This window comes from Siniperca chuatsi, linkage group LG3, assembly GCF_020085105.1.
Source record: "Siniperca chuatsi isolate FFG_IHB_CAS linkage group LG3, ASM2008510v1, whole genome shotgun sequence".
NCBI classification, from domain to species: domain Eukaryota; kingdom Metazoa; phylum Chordata; class Actinopteri; order Centrarchiformes; family Sinipercidae; genus Siniperca; species Siniperca chuatsi.
The window spans coordinates 11,887,353-11,908,676 of NC_058044.1; the positions used below are offsets into that span (position 1 = coordinate 11,887,353).

The 21,324-nt window shown below is 39.1% G+C and overlaps 1 protein-coding gene across 3 annotated transcripts; it reads left to right on the forward strand.

Moving 5' to 3' along the window:
- Positions 1-270: 270 nt before the first annotated feature.
- rnf150a (ring finger protein 150a) lies at positions 271-20,743 on the forward strand. 3 transcript variants are annotated; one of them, XM_044190100.1, is made up of 8 exons: positions 271-1,374; positions 9,666-9,916; positions 11,519-11,590; positions 11,832-11,914; positions 12,112-12,208; positions 12,377-12,590; positions 13,466-13,634; positions 16,130-16,268. In XM_044190100.1, exons 1-8 carry the CDS (start codon positions 921-923, stop codon positions 16,131-16,133), a joined length of 1,344 nt encoding a protein of 447 aa, XP_044046035.1. In that variant the 5' UTR covers positions 271-920; the 3' UTR covers positions 16,134-16,268. The 3 variants fall into 3 exon arrangements, with proteins under 3 accessions (XP_044046035.1, XP_044046038.1, XP_044046037.1); XM_044190103.1 differs by lacking the exon at positions 16,130-16,268 and having other exon boundaries at positions 276-1,374; positions 13,404-13,608; XM_044190102.1 differs by lacking the exon at positions 13,466-13,634 and having other exon boundaries at positions 279-1,374; positions 16,130-20,743.
- The last annotated feature ends 581 nt before the right edge of the window (positions 20,744-21,324 follow it).

The following is a 21,324-nucleotide window of genomic DNA, read 5'->3' on the forward strand; positions in this document are numbered from 1 at the left end:
CTATAGGAAAATTAGACACAATTGTTTCTAATTTTAGTCTATAATTTTTTTCCTATACTTTACAGTTCAATTAATTAATACACCCATTTATTGCACAAGCAGGCTGAACTTGACTTGACTGGGCTCATCTGAAGTTCTGCTGGTTTCAGGCTGATCTTTGAAGATTTCACACATGTAAACAGAAAATAATTGTGGGATGGAATATGATGGGCAGACACATAAGTAAATGGAATAACACAAAATACAATTTTAAAGCCTATTTTTTAAAGCCATGTTAAAATTTAATTATGAAGTCATGATTTAAATACACAACAACACAACAGAATAATACATTTAGTAATTAAACTCTGTAAAAGCCTATAATTATTCCAGTGGCACACTCCAGGCTCCATAGATGTGCCCCGAATGTACCCAGTAAAATTATATTGGGTATTTGCTTTTGACGCGCAAATAAACAAAAACATCCAGCATTTCTTACAGTTTTGTCACACCTATTACAACCTATAATGAATGGTGTCTGACAAAATGCAATAACAATGTCAAACCGTTCATTACTTTGGCAGTGGTTTACATGATTTATGACTGTTTTAGTTTCTCCACGTGCCATTGGGCGTCAGAGCCACCTTGTCCACGCCCAGGTCACGTGCTGACGAGCGGTGAGCCAATCACGAGCGAGGACGGGAAACAGCTGACGGCGAACAACAACACAGGGTCGTCTTTTCCTGCAGGTGGTGGTGTGTAGTGGACTCCCGCACGTAGCTCACAAACTCGTCTATGAGGGCTAGTATCTGGCTCTGGCTATTATGCAAGGTTAATGCACTTTGTTTAACCTGTCCCTGCTGTAACAAGAGGGACGTGCTGCGAGCTTTCCAGTGAGGAGGAGACCCGGAGCTCGTCATCCATCCTAAACCAGCCGCACAATGGCACCGTCCCCTATCCGAGCTTGCCGCAGTCTGGCTCTCTCGACGTGGCTGCTGTCGTTTTGTTTCGTCCACCTGCTGTGCCTGGACTTCACCGTTGCAGAGAAAGAGGAGTGGTACACGGCGTTTGTCAACATCACCTATCTGGACCCCGTCACTTCCGAGGTCAAGACAGAGAAAACCGAGTGCGGTCGGTATGGCGAGCACTCGCCCAAGAAAGAAGCCAGAGGTCTGGTCCTGGTGCCGTCCCCCTTGCAGGACAGACAGGCGTGCGACCCAAACGTCAGGTTCCCTCCCGTATCTCACAACACCGCCTGGGTGGCGTTGGTGGCTGCAGGGAACTGCACATACCAAGAGAAAATCCGTAACGTTGCAAACCTCAACGCCTCTGCAGTTGTCATATACAATGTGGGCTCCAGCAGTGCCAACGACACCATAACAATGCCCCATTCAGGTAAGAGACGACCTGTCAGCCTGCAGGAGAAGTCTCCTTTTTACAGTCTTTTCCTTCATGATTCCTGTCCAGTCGAGTGATGGAGGCCTGCGAGGCCACATGTCACTAGTTGCTTCTTAAGTTTTGGGCACCTCTGGACAAGATTAATGGTTTTCATTCCCCCTGCTGAAGTCCCAGAGCTCCTCTGTATCTCTGTAATCAGCTTAATAATCAATTAAGTTCGTGGTAATGTAGAAAAGTGCTCTGGCTCCCCAAGCAGATGGACTGGTCCACTGCCACAGATCTGCTGAATTTGCTAACTGGCTGTAGTTCTTGAGGAAGTTTCTTTCTCAAATGTGGGTGCAACTTTTGAAGGCCATGTCATGATATACCATCTGGACTGGGAGTTATGAAAAACATTTATATATATATATATATATATATATATATATATATATATATATATATATATATATATATATTAGTGCCACTTTGATACCAGAGGTCCAGTGCAGATACCAAAACGATATAGTTTATCGAGACCTTTCTTTAAGAGATATGAACATGTTTTTCCTACATTATCTTTTTTGTCATTTCACAAAGGAAGCCGGAGTTTAAAAGGTTGCCTAAACACGAACTGTCGGAGAGTCCTAAATTTGTATAAAAATCATGAACTATTCGTAACAAGATTGCAAATCTGGCCACACAATTGATGCCAGTTTTTTGTCACTTGACAGCGCTCGATATTGGGTGCCACAGACACACATCAGTTGGTGTCAGATAACTATTGAGGGTCCCAGCCCTATATACCAGAGCTGCCGCTACATATCACTGAACACACAACTTCCCAATTCCATTGAAATTTCTTTCACTGAGTTTATTTTCCATGCCTAGTGGAATAAACTTTATGCATTCTTAAACAGAAGGTACAAAAAAGAAAAAAAAAGACGAATGATAAACTTTTTATGCAGAGGAAGAAAAACTACAAAGGGGAAGCACAAAGACAGTAGCAACACAGAATTTGAAATGAATTGAATGAGTCTTTTTTAACACAACGCTGATTAAGGCAGCGCTACCATGTGCCCAGTTTCCTCTGGACACATGGTTATCCTTAGTGCTCCTGATTTATTACTAAGCAATAAATGACAAATAAATGTTAGAGGTGTTCATGACAAATGCTTGTCAGGGTATGTGCCAAGAAGCCCACGGATGGCAAACATGTGACTACAGCCTAACTTCACTAATTTGTTGAGCAGAGTTTGTGTGAAACTGAGAGTCTCACCTTCAAAACTTTTCTTTACGAATATGAATTTATGACTTAAGCAAGGAACCACTATAATCAACATGTAAACCTATAATTTAAAATTCTGCACACAAGCTACAGGCTACAGACTCCTCAAGACAAAGCTGAAGAACATCAGAAACCCATCTTTTGACTTTAAGCACAGAGATTACGCCACCAATGGAAATAATCACCTTGTCAGATAGAGAACTTGTAGGACTCTGGGACTGAAGTCAGGAACTGGCCTAGATGGGCTGGAGGCCACGTGTCCAGGTAGCATCTCCAGGACAAGCTGCAGCTTAGAAATGCTACTTACATGTTAAAGCATTAACAATTTTATTCTCTTAATACAGTTGATACTTAAAGCTGCACCAATTCATATTTTCAAATCAACAATTCAAATTACTATGTGCAATGTCAAAGGTGTTGCTCATAGTGATGTTTTTGTTTTACAGCCAGCAGTGTTTACTGTTTTGTTTGCCAGAGGCAGTGCAGGCGGATTCATAGCTAATTGGACAAACCCGTTGCTGTTTAAGTAGCTCCAAGCAGAGCAGAGTGTTTGCTACCTGACGGCGACAACGTTTTGTTGATTTGACCAGCAGTTCAGATGTGCAGGTCACAAACAAAACTGTGGTCACGTTTTTATGTGCTAAATCTAGAAATCTTATTCAGAATTTAGACACAGTTTAGCTTAACTAGAAGGCTCATAACATCACTGGGAGATTCCTCTTCAAATGAATTCTAGGGGCTGTTGATGCTGTACATGCCTGTGACTAAGGGTGTAATTTCCACTAGGGATGGGGGAGACATGTCCCCCTCACTTTTCAGAATCCTATTTGATTTTCTTACATAAGTCACTCTGAACATTTTACTCCTACTGTCCTGCCACCGCAGTCCAAATGAGAGAAGATCTGAGTTGTTAAAAATGTTTATATGCTCATTTCAGTCTCCTTCGGTTATTACTGTGCGCTCAAAGCAATGAGCTTAATGAGCAGCAGCGAGTGGAGCGGCGAGTGCCAGATGAGTTGTGCAGACTTTTTTTGCCTTGCATTTTGCCATTCAGGCTACATACAGGTTGCCTACCTTATTGGTAAAGGTTGTCCGGGCTGTATGCAGCCTGAATGGAATACTGCTAACACTACTAATGGCTGAAGAACAGATAATGCCAACTTAGTTGTTGGTTAATCTTTTTATTTACAGTTAATCTCATAACAAATCGCTAGAATTGAACATCAATGATAGGATGGTAAAGCACAGGGCTCTTTCTAGTAAAGATGCAGATACAATATTATCTATCATAAAGTATCAGGTATCTATAAAGGAAACAAAAAGACAGCATTTGTTGTACTACCATTATTATGGAAAGGACAATAACCTATTTCATCATTTTATGGTATTTGCTAGCTTTACTTGTGTTTTCATGAATGATGTGATGCCTTACTGATCTTCTTTGGGGATTTGTTCGATGATCCTGGAACTCATAAATAATCAGTTTTTTGTTCATATGCTCTTCATCAGCACACACACCTGCTGAAACAGGGGCTCGGATGCCAGTTTTGCTTTATAAAGTGGTTTCCACTCTGCTCTCCTGTACTTATTTAATATTTTGTTTTTGCAGATGTTCAAACAAAAAGTGTAGAACACCTAACAACATAATGGTCAACTGATTGCGAGACTCTCTTAACCAAAAGGTTCTTTTGTACAGGCACCTGTCATGATAAGCAGATCATTTAAATTCTATGCAAAGCCCTTAAAGCCTTTACTCAAATTCAGCAACTTGTTCTGACACTTCAGATCAAACTTTAGTCTACTGTTTTTATAGTATTCAGTCACAATGTTGTTGCATTGGGGCTAAAAATAAATCAAGTAATACAGGTTTCGAAGCAGTTTGCTGCTAATACTTCTGTACTTTACTTAAAACATTTAACAATATTTGACCATTAAACATCCTCTATTCCTCCTTTGAGTAGCAAACAAAGGCTCCAGTGTACATCACTGGGTTACCTGCAGTAAAACATAAAAGGCACCAGGCTATTTTAAAGGCTTGCCCTGCTTCGAGCCATGACGTAAATATAAACTGAGATACTTTAAGAGACAGAAACAGCAGCCAGGAGAGGTGTGATGACAAAGCTGGTAGAGAAGAGGAAGGTAACAGGGAGTACAGTGACTAAGGAACGTGTCCTATTGTGTAGACTGAAAGTGAGGCTGCCAAAGACAGAATGGAGCACTTCCCCGTCCAGAGCCAACACAGCTGGGCTGTAAAATCCACAGTTGCCAGAGCCAGAAACCTCTTATGGCCTGGTTTTATTTAACCCTTCCATCCCAAGAATGAGCGGTGTCAAAGTCATGTTCAGCCTTGGACGATAAAGCCAGCTCAGATACTGTGGGTATACCCCACATCTCTGTGTTGGCTGGATGAAGTTTTAAACTTCATAGCCCTTTTCCTGTCAAAGCTCCAGTGAACCTTATCACTGGTATCACTTGAATGTTCAGTCACATTTAATCTCCCAGATGAGTTGTGCAGAAGTAAAGAAAATATGCTTATTGGCTTTTTTGCAGAGAATTAGAGGAGAAGATTGACACCACTGATACCTCTCATATAGAGATACCTCTCTACAGTAAATATGTAGCTGAAGCCAGCAGCAGATTAGCTTATCTTAGCTTAGCATAAAGACTGGAAACGAGGGGAAACAGCTAACCTGGCAGTGGCCAAAGGTAAAAAAAAAATTAAATTAAAAAAAGCCCACCAGGACCTCTTGTTCATTTGTTTGAACCGTACAAAAACCTGAAGTGTAAAAATGACATTTTGCTGTTCCAGGGGCTTTGTTCCAGACAATTTTTTGTCTAACCAACTTCCTGGAGTCTCCACTGGTTGCCTGGCAACTGCTCTGCACCTAGTAATAGTCGGGTACGTAACCCCCGTAAAACCACAGCGTTTTTTTTTTTATACTTCCATTTTGTATGGATTAATCAAATAAGATGTAACGTGTTAATTAACATTAAGTTACCGTTGGACAGAACCATGCTAGCTGTTTCTCTTTGTTTCCAGTCTTTGTGCTAAGCTAACTCAGCTACATATTTACCGTACAGATTGATGAGAGTGGTATGAACCTTCTCATTTAACGCTCGGCAAGAAAGCGAATAACTATATTTCCAAAAATGGCAAACTATTCCTTTTGTCAGCAACTCTGAAGCTTATTTTTAATATACTTTAACCACAGTGTAGCCTACTTTGTGTAACTATCAGGTTCAGGTGAGCACATGGTTGTTAATAAAGAGTTTACCAGTTAATTCTGTGTTATACTGTGCACTGAATTAACCCATTCAGTATTTATCCCTCTTTGCTTCCACATCTTTCACAAGTTCAGCCTCAGTCTCATACATTGCCCTCCTGTTTTAGAAGCAGCTATTTTTGTCCGCTCTGACTGCGTCACACAGTGAACAGAAGAAGATAAGAGTCAAGGCTTAGGGAAATCTTACATGTCTTGTTATGCCTTTCCTTATTTCCGTTGGCTATGAAGCTGAAGCTGACCATACACAGGCATTTTGTTAAGTGAACAGATTACAGACTCTGGAAGAAGTGTTTTGACATGAGATAATGTGGTTTATCTTGTGTTTAAAAAGGCATTTGTTAAATCACAGTAATTTGCCCTCCACACCATATGGCCATGCTTAATAAAACAATGAATCTGCAGGTCAGGAGTGTGTGTATTCACATTACACACATTAAAAAAGAGGTTTACAAAACAGTAAACATTCATACATTTACATGGTCAGGGAGTCTTGAGTATTAACTTGTATTACTTAATACACCTATTTTAAAACATTAATTTTAGAACTATCTTCCAACCACATGCTTACTTTACTTACATTTTTAAGTCAGTGAGAAAGACATGAAGCAAACAATGAAGAAGTGTGGCAGCTTGTGGCCTTTGAGTCTGAATAGACAGTGGTGTTCAGCAGCGTATTGCCATCTGTTTGTTGTCCAAACACAAGCTTTTGTTTTCTCTGTCATTATTTGTAGCAGGGTTTGCTTTAGAAGCCCTAACGTACATACGCTCATTTTGAGGGAGCAGCCTCGGTAATACAAGGATAAACCTTTGTGTTAACAGTGGAGAGACTGCCAACTGGATTACTGTGTGGCTGTGGCTGGGTAGGGATCTGGCTGTGTTTGAAGAGGATGGTACACATTAAGTGCTTTCACTGCTTTGTACCCATTTCTATCATACCCGTGACAAATTGTTAATTGAAGCATTTGTTTGATTGTTAAGCATGCAGCTTTTGCCCAAATATATTTACTTAACTGTGTTCTGAAACAAAAATTACAACCATCTTCTTGAATTCTATTTCTACAAAAATGAAAATGTTTAGCTAAGAAACACATAGATGCCTGTGCTGATAAAAAGACATGATTTTGTTCTGATTTCTCAACCCTAGTCATATAAAATCTAGCAGCTCTACAGATTTTAAAACAGACCTGTTACATAAAGGGATTTATGAGCATGACAGCAATAATGCATTGCAACTTCATCCTGAAAAAGGAGCGTATCAGTTGGATTCAAAGCCTTTAACTCCTGTGGAAAACACAAAACACCATATTTTCTGTCAGTCTTAGTACCGCTGTGGCAGAATCGCCCCAGAATATAATGTTAAAATAGCTCTGCAGAACTCTGTGCAATGCATGAGGGTTTGTCACAACACTGTGTATCTGACAGGCTGCACAGGAGGTGCTGTTGGTGATGGCTGGGTGACTAAAGCTTTTGTTTATGGTGACTGATAGAGGGAGTGAAGCACCGCAGGGAGTCTCTGTGACTCTGTGGAGCCACATTCATAAACAGGCGGCAGAAGAAATATGATGTAACAGTTTCTCAGGTGGTTGATGCAGTTCCTGGAAACATCAACCTTTCACTGTACGGCTGAGAGACTAGAGCCTGGTTATTCTGTTATTGTGTCTAGAAACCACCAAGACGTTTAAGCATTATGTCCCATGTGTCACTCCCCCATTACATACAACTGCAAATATACTATACAGAATAGAGACTGAGCAATACAGGATGTTTAGAGACAGAGTTAGAAATCTGATAACGGCAGATATTTGTCACATAACATAAAGCAACATTTTTTAACCCTCCAACATTTACTGTTTATCTTCATTGCAAACTGTCAAATAAAGGGAAACAATGCAAAACAATAAACTTAAAAGAAAAATGACCTGTCAAACTATGTAATGGCAACACCATTTCTAAATTACCTCAACATATCTTTGTTATCTCTGTACTGCAGTTTTTGGTTACAGACTTATTCACAGATACCAATACTTCTGTGATGAGCAAATATCAGGCAATAATATCAGCATCAGCTAGACCAGCTATTTTAATGATCTACTAAATGTTTAAGTCAAATGTATCAAGCAAAAATGATTCACTAGTTCTAGCTTATCAAATGTGAGTATTTGCTTCTTTTCTCTGTATGGTATTATTGTAATCTGAATATCTGTGTTTTAGACTCACTCCATCACAGGGACACGCCTCATTTGAAGGTGTGTCCCTGTGATGGACATTTGTTGCTTTTTTGTGACGATATAGACAAAAAATGTTATTGATTAATAAAAATCCACAGATTTGTCAATAATGAAAATGATAGTTGAAGCCTTAGTGAACATTGTGTCACAGTGTAGTTCCAATATTTTTTAAACTTTTTAAAATGTAGAGATGTATCACATGCAATAACATTTCTACAAAGAGCTGGATGTCTGTTAGCTCAAGAGGCAGAAGGCAAAGCTTATCTGTCACCTTAGGAGACTGAACTGTTGAGAGGCATTAGCTGAGAGGGTGAGAAGAAGTCTTAGCTAATGCTAGTTTTTTTTCTATCATGCAAACCCATAAAAATCATATTCTATAAACACAGTGTTTCTCCTGGACATCTTTCAGGTGCGGGAGTTGAAAGATATTCTGTGACTCTGTGATGCAAAAGCCTTCATCGTGCACGACATGCAAAGCAACAGAAGGTTGGTGGCAGGAAGCCTCTTACATGGAGAGTGAGGCTTTAGTTGCTCTGTCCTGTCTAAGCTCCCGGCAACCTGCCCAAGTTTTCTCACTACTATACACCAGAGTCTGAACCAGCACACTTCGTATTGTAAGAAGGGTTGGAGTAATAAACTGTAGCCTAAGCCTACAGCTATGCAGTTGGTCTTTAAAAAAGTAGTTTTTTGTTGTAGTTTTATTGGGATTTATTGCCTTTCTGTTGTTTAGTTTGCCTGATTACCAGAATATTTCAAATTTCAGATTGTTTTAATTCATCTAGCTATTATTTTGCTTATTGATTAATCTTCAGATTCTTTTTTGATTAATTGATTCATCGTTTTGCCTATAAAATGTCAGAAAATAAGGATATATGCCTGTTATAATTTCCCAGAGTCCAAGGTGATTTTTTCCAACCAACCAACAGTCCAAAACCCAAAGATATTCAGTTTGCTATCATGTATTACAAAGAAAAGGATCAAATCCTCACATTTGAGAAGGTGGAACCAGCAAATACAATTATCAAAATAGTTGCCAATTAATTTTCTGTCAATTCTTTAATCGACAAATCGTTGCAGCTGTAGACATTATACAAAAATACATTACAAACTTGTATTAATAAATTTTTTCATTGTACTCATGTATATAACTAGTTAAATTTGTGTAAATTATATTTAACTAAGTGCTGTTTCGAAGATTTCTCCACACAAGATATAATTCTGGGGGGAGAAATACTGTATTCCTTTATTATATTTCAATTTAATTTAATGTTTTTTGTCTAAAAACATAGCTGAAGTCTGATGTCTAATATATAGTAAATAAAGATCTAAATCAGCCTACAAGATACCATGTATAATTTGTGTGAGTTTAAACTGCTCTCCAAGTGGTTAAAACTCCCAAATTCCCAGACACAATCGGAGGACATGACTTCAGTGCCTTCACTAAACATCTAATCTGTATATGTGTGTGTGTGTGTGTGTGTGTGTGTGTGTGTGTGTGTGTGTGTGCAGGTACAGGCGACGTTGTGGCCATCATGATCCCAGAGCCTAAAGGTCGTGAGATTGTGGCCTTGCTGGAGCAGCACATTGTGATCATGTTGCAGATCACTATAGGAACCCGCAACCTGCAGAAGTACGTGAGCAGAACATCAGTAGTGTTTGTCTCCATCTCCTTCATCGTTCTGATGATCATCTCCCTCGCCTGGCTCGTCTTCTACTATATCCAGAGGTTCCGCTACGCGAATGCACGAGATCGCAACCAGGTATGACTGTGTGCACTTTGTTCGATCACAGTGTAACTCTATGCGCTGATGTATTCTGTCTAAAAGGTACAAGGTAGATTTATTTATCATTTTACAACACAGATTTGAGTTGTAGTTCCCTTTATGCTACAAAAACAAATGTTATATACAAAAATTATATACAGTAGATGAGTGAATAGAGTCATAGAAATAAAACTTTTTTTATTTTACCTGGTGGAGTGCTGAGGATGAATTAAGTAGTCTCAAAGCGTGAGGGAGGAAGCGGCTCTGTAGTCTGGTGGTACGACATTGAATGCTATCGAGTGGTGGCTTCTGAGTGGTTTTAATCACCCATGTACTGACAGTGCTATAGAGCTGTGGTCTCACTCTTGACATTGGCCCTTACATTTTTCCATCTGCTGTTGGCTCTGTAAGGCTATAAGGCTGTAAGGAGAAGCCAGAATTAGCCTGACAGCTGGCCAAACAGAGACATGGCAAATCAGTAAACCATCAACCAACTCTGCTTTCTGGCCCTTTGAGCCGACAGTGCAAATAATTGCCGTCTATTTATTATGAATGGCTCTCCTCTGACGTTCCTGTGACGTCTGTAATGACAATTCATCATTGTGCCTGTTATGATAGGAGCCGGTGCCGTGACAACCATTGTTTGCATTTTCACTTTGAATTATGTTGATTTATGTTGTACAAAAAATTCAGCCATATTGAGCAAATTTGCTCTAAATTTATTCCCAAGGGAGCCAAAACAGTTAAAACGTGATAGTGTGTTTGATAACTATCGTAAAACTGTAGCTCACTGACGCCACATGCCTGTCAATTCTGTGAATCTGCCGCCACCTGTTCTTGAAATATGTCTGATGTTTTTGTTTTATTATTATTACTATCATTTTCTTATATGCAAAGAAACTGGAAAACCTTTATTTAATTACTTTTCCCTGTCACAGTGCCAAACGTACACCTGAAAGACAAACTACATTCACAAATTTAACCTGAAGTTACCCATAATAAACAGACAGTAATTAATTTGTCCCATTTATTGCTGCCTGTGTAAAAGATTTACAGAATATTGTGTTAAATCAGAAAAGAGACAGTTTGTTAGTTTCCAGGAAATCAATACCGCTATAAAAAACATTTTCAGACACATTTGGCCTCATTGGTGCGTACACTACCAAAGCAACCAGCTCCCTTTACACACTTCTCCCATCCTGGCAGCATTTCCAAAACCATCAAGAGTTGAAGTTGGATACTTGATCTCTTATTTTAAATGTCACATTGTATTAAAAGTAACTGGTGTTTCAGTTTGCCCCCTCGATCTATTGTAAGATGTTAATTTCAAGTCATCGTGGTTCACTGGTTTTCGTTCAGTGGTGGTGTTTTATACTCTGATCTATTTGCTTAACACACAGCAGGTGATGGCGTTTCTCCTCTATTCATTTCCAATAAAACAAATGTTAAGAAGCGAGATTGACAAGTCCCCAGCCTGCAAAGCAACACGTGATGTTTGATCTTGTGAAATTTCATGTCGGTGCACATTCGCATGAACATGTAGGCTTGTGATGCGACTTGTGATGGCCGTGTCAGTAATAAAGTTTTTTATGTTTGCAGAGACGTTTGGGAGATGCTGCCAAAAAGGCCATCAGTAAGCTACAAGTACGCACCATTAAGAAAGGAGACAAGGTAAATGATGATCCCCACACTGCAAACAGTACATTTCACATAAACTTCAGAGCACATTCAGCTATATAATGAGTTTAAAAGTACACATACAATTAGAAAAACGTGTTTATCCATTTGTAGGACATTATTTGAATAATTATACTGTACTTATTATATTTGGTATATAGATATATTTGAGAATTCATTGGTCTGTCATTTTGTGTCTTTTCTATTTCTGTCTTGCCTTTGTCCTGTGTTTTAGGAGACTGAGTCAGACTTTGACAATTGTGCTGTTTGCATTGAAGGTTATAAGCCTAATGATGTTGTAAGGATATTACCATGCAGGTAAGGTTGATCTTTGTTGTACATACTGTAACTTAAAAACTGTCTCTATTTGTTGTTTACATGAAGGCACAAAGTCAGCACATGCACCAAAACTATAAATATCCACATATTTCACTGTGCACTGCATTGTAGCTGTCATTTGTTTTCAAATGTATTTTTTTTTTTTTTTTTTGCGCACTGCCTTCTTGTTTGGTCAGGCATGTCTTCCATAAGCACTGTGTAGACCCGTGGCTGCAAGACCACCGGACGTGTCCCATGTGTAAAATGAACATCCTCAAGGCTTTGGGAATCCCAGTAAGGTCCTTTTGATTTGTTTTGGTCATGTTTGCCTCATACACACAATTTCTTTTAATGTAAAATTGACTGCTCTCATTTCTCATATCAAGACTAAACTAACTCTAAAGTGCAAAACATAAAAGAGACGACTACTCATATCATGCATGAATCCTTTTCATTTTCCAGCTCAACGCAGACTGTTCAGATGAGATTCCTCCAGACTATGAGACATCTGTCGGGGGTCCACCCACCAACCCCATCAGTGGGGCGAGTGAAATCACAGTTAACGAAAGCTCTGTGGTTCTGGATCCAGCTGGAAGAGCGATAGACCTACAGCAGCTCCACACTAATGAAGAGACAGAACCTCAGGCAGGAGAGGAGAGCCGCATCATCACCAGCAGTGAGTACAGACATCCAGTGAAGCCACACCCTTTGACTGTTGCCTGATTTCTACTGTGTCCTATGCTTGAAAATAGCCAGCTTTCTAACAGCATGCTGGTTCTGGTGTTATATCCCTTTCTTCTTATTTGAGGGTTTAATAGTTTATTCTGAGGCCTAAATCAGGCCAGCAGCCACCTGGCCAGTGTCCCCCAATTCAGATCCTCCTGGGTAATACAGGAGGGTAAGAATAGTGTTTCCTTTCCAGAAAGTCGCAACCTAACCCACATACACTCAAATACTTGTTATGTTAAAGTATGTTGTACGTTTTAACACCTTATGCAAACACTTGAGGGCTGTAACGACAGTTAAACATCTGCTAGCTATCAGTGCTTTATAGTGTGAGTACCTGCACATGCTCATACATGTGTTTTGTCGGCCATTTAGCATCTGAAGCCAAAACATTTCCCCAGAACTGGGATGTAGTCAGAGTTTTAAAAGGTTTTAAAAGTTTTAAGTCATGTGTTATTAACACCTATGCTGTGCCTGGATGAGGAATAAACAGGGAAAAGATTTTTATTATATTTTTATGTTTTATGTTTTATTTATTAGTTTTATGATTGTATATAAAAAACAAAAAAGACTAATAGAAAGAAACATTTTTACGCCAAATCTTTAAATCCATGAAATGTCAAATGCAGCAGGCCATTTACGGCTCGTACTTGAGTCTGGTTCATTGTGGAAATTTTACAAATTGCTTCTGATCTATCCAGCTTGATGTAATTACACTTCCCAGTGGTTTTATTGTTGTTCCTGCTGTTTTTTTATCACTCAGAAGTCTGGTTACGCTCAGCGTAGGGTTTATTATTCAACTTTTATACCGTGTTTGAAGACCAGGAGGAGCAGAGTGGAACGGTAATGAAAAGATGAAGTCTCCGAGTAAGCTGTGCCAAAGTCCTGCTGCTCAGCACATCAGACCGGCTCCAACACTTTCTGCTTCCAGGCACACAGTTACTGTATTAGGAAACTCACTCCTGACAACCAATAGTGATGGACTGACACAGTTGTAAGCCAAAAACATATTTTTTTTCTTTCTACTCCTTCCTTGTATCTTTCTTCCCTGCACTCCTTCTTAATGTCACTTGAAAATGCACAGTAAAGAAAACACATTTTCCTACCTTTTGTCCTGAAAATGGAGATTCAACCTGTTTAGCCATTGATGGGTAAAGATGAAACACTGTATTTTGATTGTAGTGTTGTTTTGAATACCTTGTATTTATAAGTCACGTGACTAATTAATATTAAAAAGTATTTATGAAGAAATCAGAAACAACATCAGACACCACCCTGCTGAAGGCAAGGCAAAAACCTTTGGGGGAATAAAAGTTATATTGGACTTGAACTTTCTAACCTAAAGTAATGAGTAGAGCTGCAACGATTAGACAATTACTCCATTAGTTGTTTGAAAAACAATGTATCTGCAACTATTTTGATAATCGGTTAATTGTTTCAGTAATTTTTTTAAGGAAAAAGAAAAGCTGGCTCCAGCTTCTCAAATGTGAAGATTTGCTACTTTTCTTTGTCATATACAGTATGATATTAAACTAAATCATGTGAATATTGTGCTCCATACTGCTTCCAGAGCACAGGTATGGATTCATTTTTTTATGTCTTGGCACTACTTGGAGGCAAAAATATAAGTCTAGTATTTATTCAGCTAAAAACTAAACATTAAAAAAATACATCACTGTGATGTACTTTCCAATTTGCCCTAAAGGGACTTTTCTTCAAAACACTCCGAAGAAGCTGCTAGCACAAAGAGTTGTTTACTTTTGTGTGCTCGATAAGCAGTAGATCATCTCGCCACAAGCAGGTTTTCTCCTCAAGACTAATTAGTATGTAAATTAGTTGTCGTATGTCACAGCACTATTGAGCTAACGGAGAAAGCTGTCACTGACAGGCAGTTAGCATCAGATTAACAAGCCGATCTGTCAGGACTTCTGCTGCGGTGGGTTGGTAGTGATAGAGGGCCGATTGTGTTGCGTCTTTAGCCTGAATAATGAATGCTGTCGTTAATGGTTTTGCAGCTATCCTTCTTTCCAGAGTCAGCCATTTACTGGGTGTGTGCTGCAATCAGGGTCCCAGAAAAGACCTGATTTGTTGCTGGAATGTGGGACCTGCTTGTTGCTGTCTGTTGTTCTTTTCATGCTATCTATCTAACTATCTTAATACAATGCTCACATGCCCTTATGAGTTATTGGTCATTGTAATCATTCCTCCTCCATGAAAAGATCCCTTTTTAGTAAAAGAGATGGGGGGAAATGTTTGACGTTTCATGTAAAAAGGTTTGGTCGAAGTTAATATGAGGCTGCAGCAGTCTAAAGGTGTCAGTATGATCAAAACAAACTAGTTCCTATGACGTGTTGTCTGACCACGTCTGAAGGCAAAAGTGTTTATAGCTATAATGTACAGCCACACTCGAAGGCAGGGTGAAAAGCCTGCTGTCACAAGCCCCATTTCTATCCAAATCCTGTGCAAATTTTAAACAAATTTCTAGAAAATCTGCAAAAGAAAATGCGAATGAATGCATGTTTCCATCCACTACTGTTTTGTGAATATTAGGAGTTGAGTGCATCGAGATAAACAGCTGGTGACGCTAATTCTCCAGTTAGTTGCCATTAAACCATTGGAGAAGAAGAGGGTGCAACGGGATGACTTACCCAAAAGAGCGCCAGTCAAACCAAACGCAAACAATGTTGAAAACGTGATGGAAATATGGCATTTGTTTGTTTCGCGTATTAATTTCAGTCTACACGGATCTGATGTTTTTGTCTTCAGCTTCACTTGACATTTAAGTCACATACTTCATGAATGTCATGACTTATTTGCTAAGTCTGTTTCCATTGCACTTTGGCGCATTATCTTTTATTAATACACCAACTTTTCCACCTCCGTCAGCGATTTAAACACTAATTGAAAATATGCATAAAAACAGGTGGAAACACAAATAATGAGAGAGGTGAGACGCGATAATTGTTCAAATGTAGCGTAGGAAGTAATTGTGTGTACTGTTTTGGTTCACTTTCACAGCTCTCATAATGTCGTTTTTGGCCACAGCGGGCAGCTGCAACCCACTGCACACTACCTGCTAACAGCAGACAGGCAGTTAGCAACTAGCTGGTGAACATAGTGAAGCATTTAGCAGCTAAAGAGCCACATATTTCCCTCAGGAGTTGGTAGAGACCAAAAACTGAGCTAAAAAAGAGAATATTGGACTTGCCAGGTGGCCAGAAACACAACTCCAAATGAATGATGTGTTGATGTTGCTTCATATCAACTTAAAAGTTGATAATATATCAGTGTTGTGATCACAACTTGTGTCCGCTGCCCCCAAGTGGCCAAAAAGGTCAGTTAGTGCATGTTTAAATGACAATGGCATAAACCCAAAGAATTCTTCAAGGACTTGACTATAGAATATGGTCTCTGTTCAGAGACACTGGTGTAATTGCGTCCCACAGTGAGCTGTCAAGTAATGAATTACCTCCCTCTCTCCCCCCTCAGGTGAGCACCAGCCTCCGCTCAGCAGTGATTCAGACACTTCTATCATCATGGGTGTGGAGGTAGGCATATCTGAAGTAGACCTGTCCACAGAGCAGGAATGTGAGGGGGCCAAATCCTGAGCCAATCGAAGCTCAGAAAAAAACAACAATCACCAGGAAAAGGAGGACGAGAGCAGGACTGAGTGATCGGGGGCCCCCAGAGATTCGCCACGTCTTTGGCCACTGGAGGAAGTGACTTCTCAGAAGATAGGCATATGAGCAATACAACATAGCAGCACAAAAACACCCAGTTCTGTCTTTACTGCTGCTGTCTGTGAATGTGTTGCTTGCTCGTTTTCTAGCAGTCACACCTCACACCGTTTTATTGGTTTGACTGCCATGGTGACCAGACAGCCAATCACAGCTCTCACATTGTGGTCGCCCCAGTTTTTGTCCACGTAATCTTTTCACACCCTTAAACCTAGCATCTGAAATACACATACAATAACTGCTGAGATGATGTAGCCCTTTACAGTGCTGAGAACGCAAAATTAGTTTCTCTTCACTCTGGCAACGTAAACCTGCAGCTGGACACAATAGGCACACGGGAGCAGCAAGGCCTTCTTAATGCCAGATTGCAGCTTTAATTATTATAAAAAATATGTGCAGATTGTTTGATTTCTTGGTATGAGATAGCTGCCAACATATTCCAAAGGTAATTTTTACTGATGTGATGGATACATAGCATATATAGACCCTATGTCAGCAAAGTCCCTAACAGTTGGTGTGAATTCCGACCAGCAATTTTTCAATTTTAGACTTGAATACATGTTATTATCCCTTGAAAACTTGAAGCGTAGGTCTTTAAGTTCATGTGGTCATGTGACATTTGAGGAGTTGGAATATGTATGCACACGTTATGCTGTAATTTCTGAATTTCCAAATGTAACTGTTTGTTACTATTTTGTGAGACCTTCATTTATAACTTCTATTTTACCAACTGAATTTATTGTTGTTGAGACGAAATTGCCAAACACAAGGTTATATTTCTGTCCTCACATTTGACAATCATAGCTTGCCACAAGCAGTTTGAAGTGATGTCACCCACTGCCCTACTGAAACTGCTGCTGATTTACAAGTTATCACAACACATGACGCTGGCAATCACTCACAGCTGTCTGTCAGGAGGGAAATGTTCACGTCTATGTTCACACTGCTGCTAAATAGAGCTAGCAATAGCAGTTGTCATACCAAATCCTGGCAGTGTGCACATACTGCAAACAAACTTCCTAGACTTGTCAAGCCAGCCAATACAAATATGTCAACAAGTCTTTGTGCCAAGATTATCAGTAGTATTTTAAACATTGTAGTTGTTTGTCATGCACACTGATTCCCTTGGCTGGAATGGCACTGAATCTGGTTATGATATGAGACAAAATGAGGACATAGAATTGGATGGCTTACGTCAGTTGAAAGAGGGACTCTTTTGGTGGAAAAGGAGGGAGCTTTGCATTGCCTGACAAATTAGATGCATTTGAAATGGTCAGGATTTTCATTTAAGGATTTTGATGCTCTAAGTATGGGATTTTTTATGGCATGAAAAGCTTACAGCATGAAAATGTTTACAATTGTGGAATAATTGAGAAGTTTTGTTTGTACTACGTCCACACTAAGCCGGCTAATTTTCGAAAAAGACATGCATACAGCCTAGTGTTTTCTGTGTTTGGGGTTTTCACAAAGATCTCCACGCAAAAACACTTGAACAATAGGAAAACAGCTACATTTCTTATTCTTTGTCCTCGGTCAGCAAAGAACAAAACTGCATCACAGCCAACCTGTGCTACCCTGACTACTGTCTTTGATCACCTATAGCGTGTTTTAAGATGGTATATTTTTGTGTTTCGCTGAGTGCTGAGACATCAGTCAAATCAGTATTTTATGATGGGAAGTCATCAGACAGTGACAACATAAACATAAATCCAAGTTAATGACAACAGCTGTGTGATTGGCTATATTGACATTTAAAATGAGTGATCACATTCACTCTGTTTTCGCATGAGAAAAACACCAGCGTAGTGTGGATGGCCAAAACACAGAAATAAAGATGCAGTTTTAAATTTAGGCGGCTTAGTGTCGACGTACTCTTAGACTCCCATGGTGATGCTGACTGTTAATTCACGTTCATCATCTCTTACAGTTTGTAGTAGAATCCAGTCTTTCTACTTTGTTGTTCTGTTGAAGTCCCGTCAATCACCTCCTCATTACTTTTCAGTAATGTCATATTGAACAAGATCAGTAGGATCTTAGAAGCAACTGGATGTGTTTGCTCTCACATTACTGTAGACTTGCACACTGATGAGGTACAGACCCACTGAGTCGATGGAGCCAGTGAAATTTAACTGGGGGTTTCCACTTCCAGTCACTGTTTCCATTATGTCCTGCAGCCATTTGGAACTCTGTTATATAACACGCACATGTGCGCACTCCTCTATTTGGGTCAATCATTGAAGGATCATCAAATGTTCTAGTGTTTCATGAAAGTGTTGGTTTTAGGAGAGGCAAGTTGTAATTCTTTATTTCTTTAAGCGTTTTGTGAGACAGTATGTTCTTGGATGTAGCAGCTTGATACCCATAGACACCACTAGTCGCCAAAGTAAGAAGTTATTTTGGTTCTGACAGCAGTGTTTCTCTGCTCTGGCTTGACAGTTTCCCTCACTTTATATTCAACTATTACTCTACATGCAACCTACAATTTCAACATGACTGAAATGTGTGGTAGCATTATGGGAGCACTCATGAATGTACATTTTCATATACTATCTATTAGACAATAGGATGGCTATAGTCTGCCTGGTTTACCTCTAGTTATACATCTTTTGCATCATGGATATGAAGGTGGTGGATGATTGTGATTCTTGCCAGCACATTATAGATACAGATGTTTAAGTCTCCACCAGCCTAATCTGGACCTTTAAGTCTCCTGTATGTTACATCAACTCACATGGATAATGAGACAGCACAATGCATAAGATAACCCAGAAACACACAACAACATCAATATCTGTTGCTCTCCTCGTCTTTCCTGCTCGTTTCCGCCGGCCCACGCTTTGAATCCATGAGTCATCTGTCATCTTGACTCTTTTCTCACATTCGCACACAAACATAACTTTGTCAACACTTTGTCTCCATCTGACCAGTTGTTTGGTCGGCGTAGCGACAAGATGAAGCAAAGCACATCTGTTTTTAGTGCCGGATCACTCGATTCTGGCTGTACTGCCAGTTTGTCTAAAGTTGGATTAAGGCCTTCTTTTTACAGGCCAACTTATTTATTGATTTACTGATTTATGTGACTAAGCTATAAGGTCATCTCTCAGTTTTGTCTGTTTACAATATAACAACCTTCTTGTAAGAATAAATAGAATTCAAAGGAATTTTAAGACACCAAAGACCTTGGTGTACTCTATGTAATGGCATTCGATGTAGTTATAAAGTAACAGAAGACTGTTGTCCCTAATTGTACCTGCAACGCTGCATAACACTTTATTTTATGTGTCCGTAATTTCCTAATAAGTTTCCTGGAAAGAAGTTTGTAATTTGGTGCTAATTTGGAGGAAAATAGAAATGTCCTTAAAAGAAAAGCTCATTTTAAACAAAAGATTCATAAATGTTCATACATTGTTCATAAATTGTTGGAAACTTTATTCTGCATATTTGTTTGTTTATTATTTATTCATTTTATTTGTTTATCTGACAGAAAACCGTAAATGAACCCCTGGCCAGATGTTACAAAGGCACCTTTAAAAATGTAATAAAACAACATTATTTTATTGAATTCAAATACACAACTTGTTAAATATGCACAAAACAGTACAGTACACATCCACCAATAAATAATGCCACATTATAACACGTTAGTTAGCTGCAATCCATACTAAACAGTGAAGAAAAAGAAAAAAAGAAACTTGCAAAGGAAGTTGAGTTGTATGTTGCCTGTGGATAAAGACCTGCTGTGCACTGACTCTCTAGGTTACACTAGCAATTAATTGGAATTAATGAATTGAAATTAATATATCACTTGAACACTGTCTCTATTTTCCCTGTAATTAGTACCAAATTGTGTTGTTCTTTCAAGGAAATTCTCAAAAAGTATTCAAACATGATTTTGAAATTATGGACCTGTAAAATAAAGCGTGACCCAATATAGTTTTATTATATGTAGTTGATCAGGTTTTTCATGTATTTCATTTTGTTCTCTTTTGTTTGTGTAAACCTTCCTATATTGCACTTTAACCCTCCAGTGAATGGGGAGCGGCTATACTGAACGACTTGAGAAAGTCTTTTTTTAGTACACCTTCTGAGAAAGAGGGCTACAGTATTAAACATGGCACATGGCTCAGTTGTTGCTTATTGTATAATGTTGTGATCTTTTTATCTGTACTATTGTGTATATGTGGGGTGGGTGGGGTATCAATATATTGTACACTATGCCCAGCAGAAATAACAGCATTGCTATTTTCTAATATAAAAGAATTGTAAGTATGATTAGCGGTGTCTCTGTCCTTTTCTTGAATCATGATGCACGTGTAGGAATGTCTATGATTGTGACTTATAATAAATTTGAATCAGGTTTTTTCAACTTTGATAAATGTGTTTGTTTTACATAAGCTCAATAAAAAGTATCTTTTGCTACATAAGACTGGTAATGAGCACTATGAGAGCTTGTGATGTTTGAGTTTGACTGATTACAGTAAAAACAAGGAAACCAGAATAAAGCCATTTATTATAATCTGGAAAAAGAGAACCATTTCCTGCTCAGGTGTATAGATCTCTGACAACATGCTGCTACAAGCTGAGCCACCAAATACTACTCTGATTTGAATTTGTCCCTCTGTGAGGATATCTGTCATGTTACAACAAGCCAGTATGATCTATGCTATGCTGTGAATAAACATCAGGGTTTATTTTAAGGTTTCCAGACTGTGAGGAGGACAAACTACTAAATACAGGTTTAGTAAATGAACCTGAGTCAGTTATGATAATGGTAAACTATTATGAGAAACTGTCTCCTAATCATGAGATATAATGAATAAGAATAAGTCTTCAAGGTCCAGTGTGTAGGATTTAGTGGCTTCTAGCGGCGAAATTGCAGTTTGCAAACATTTGAATACCGTCCGCATCAGTCTCCCCTTCCACTTCCACGCGTGTAGGAGAAACTAC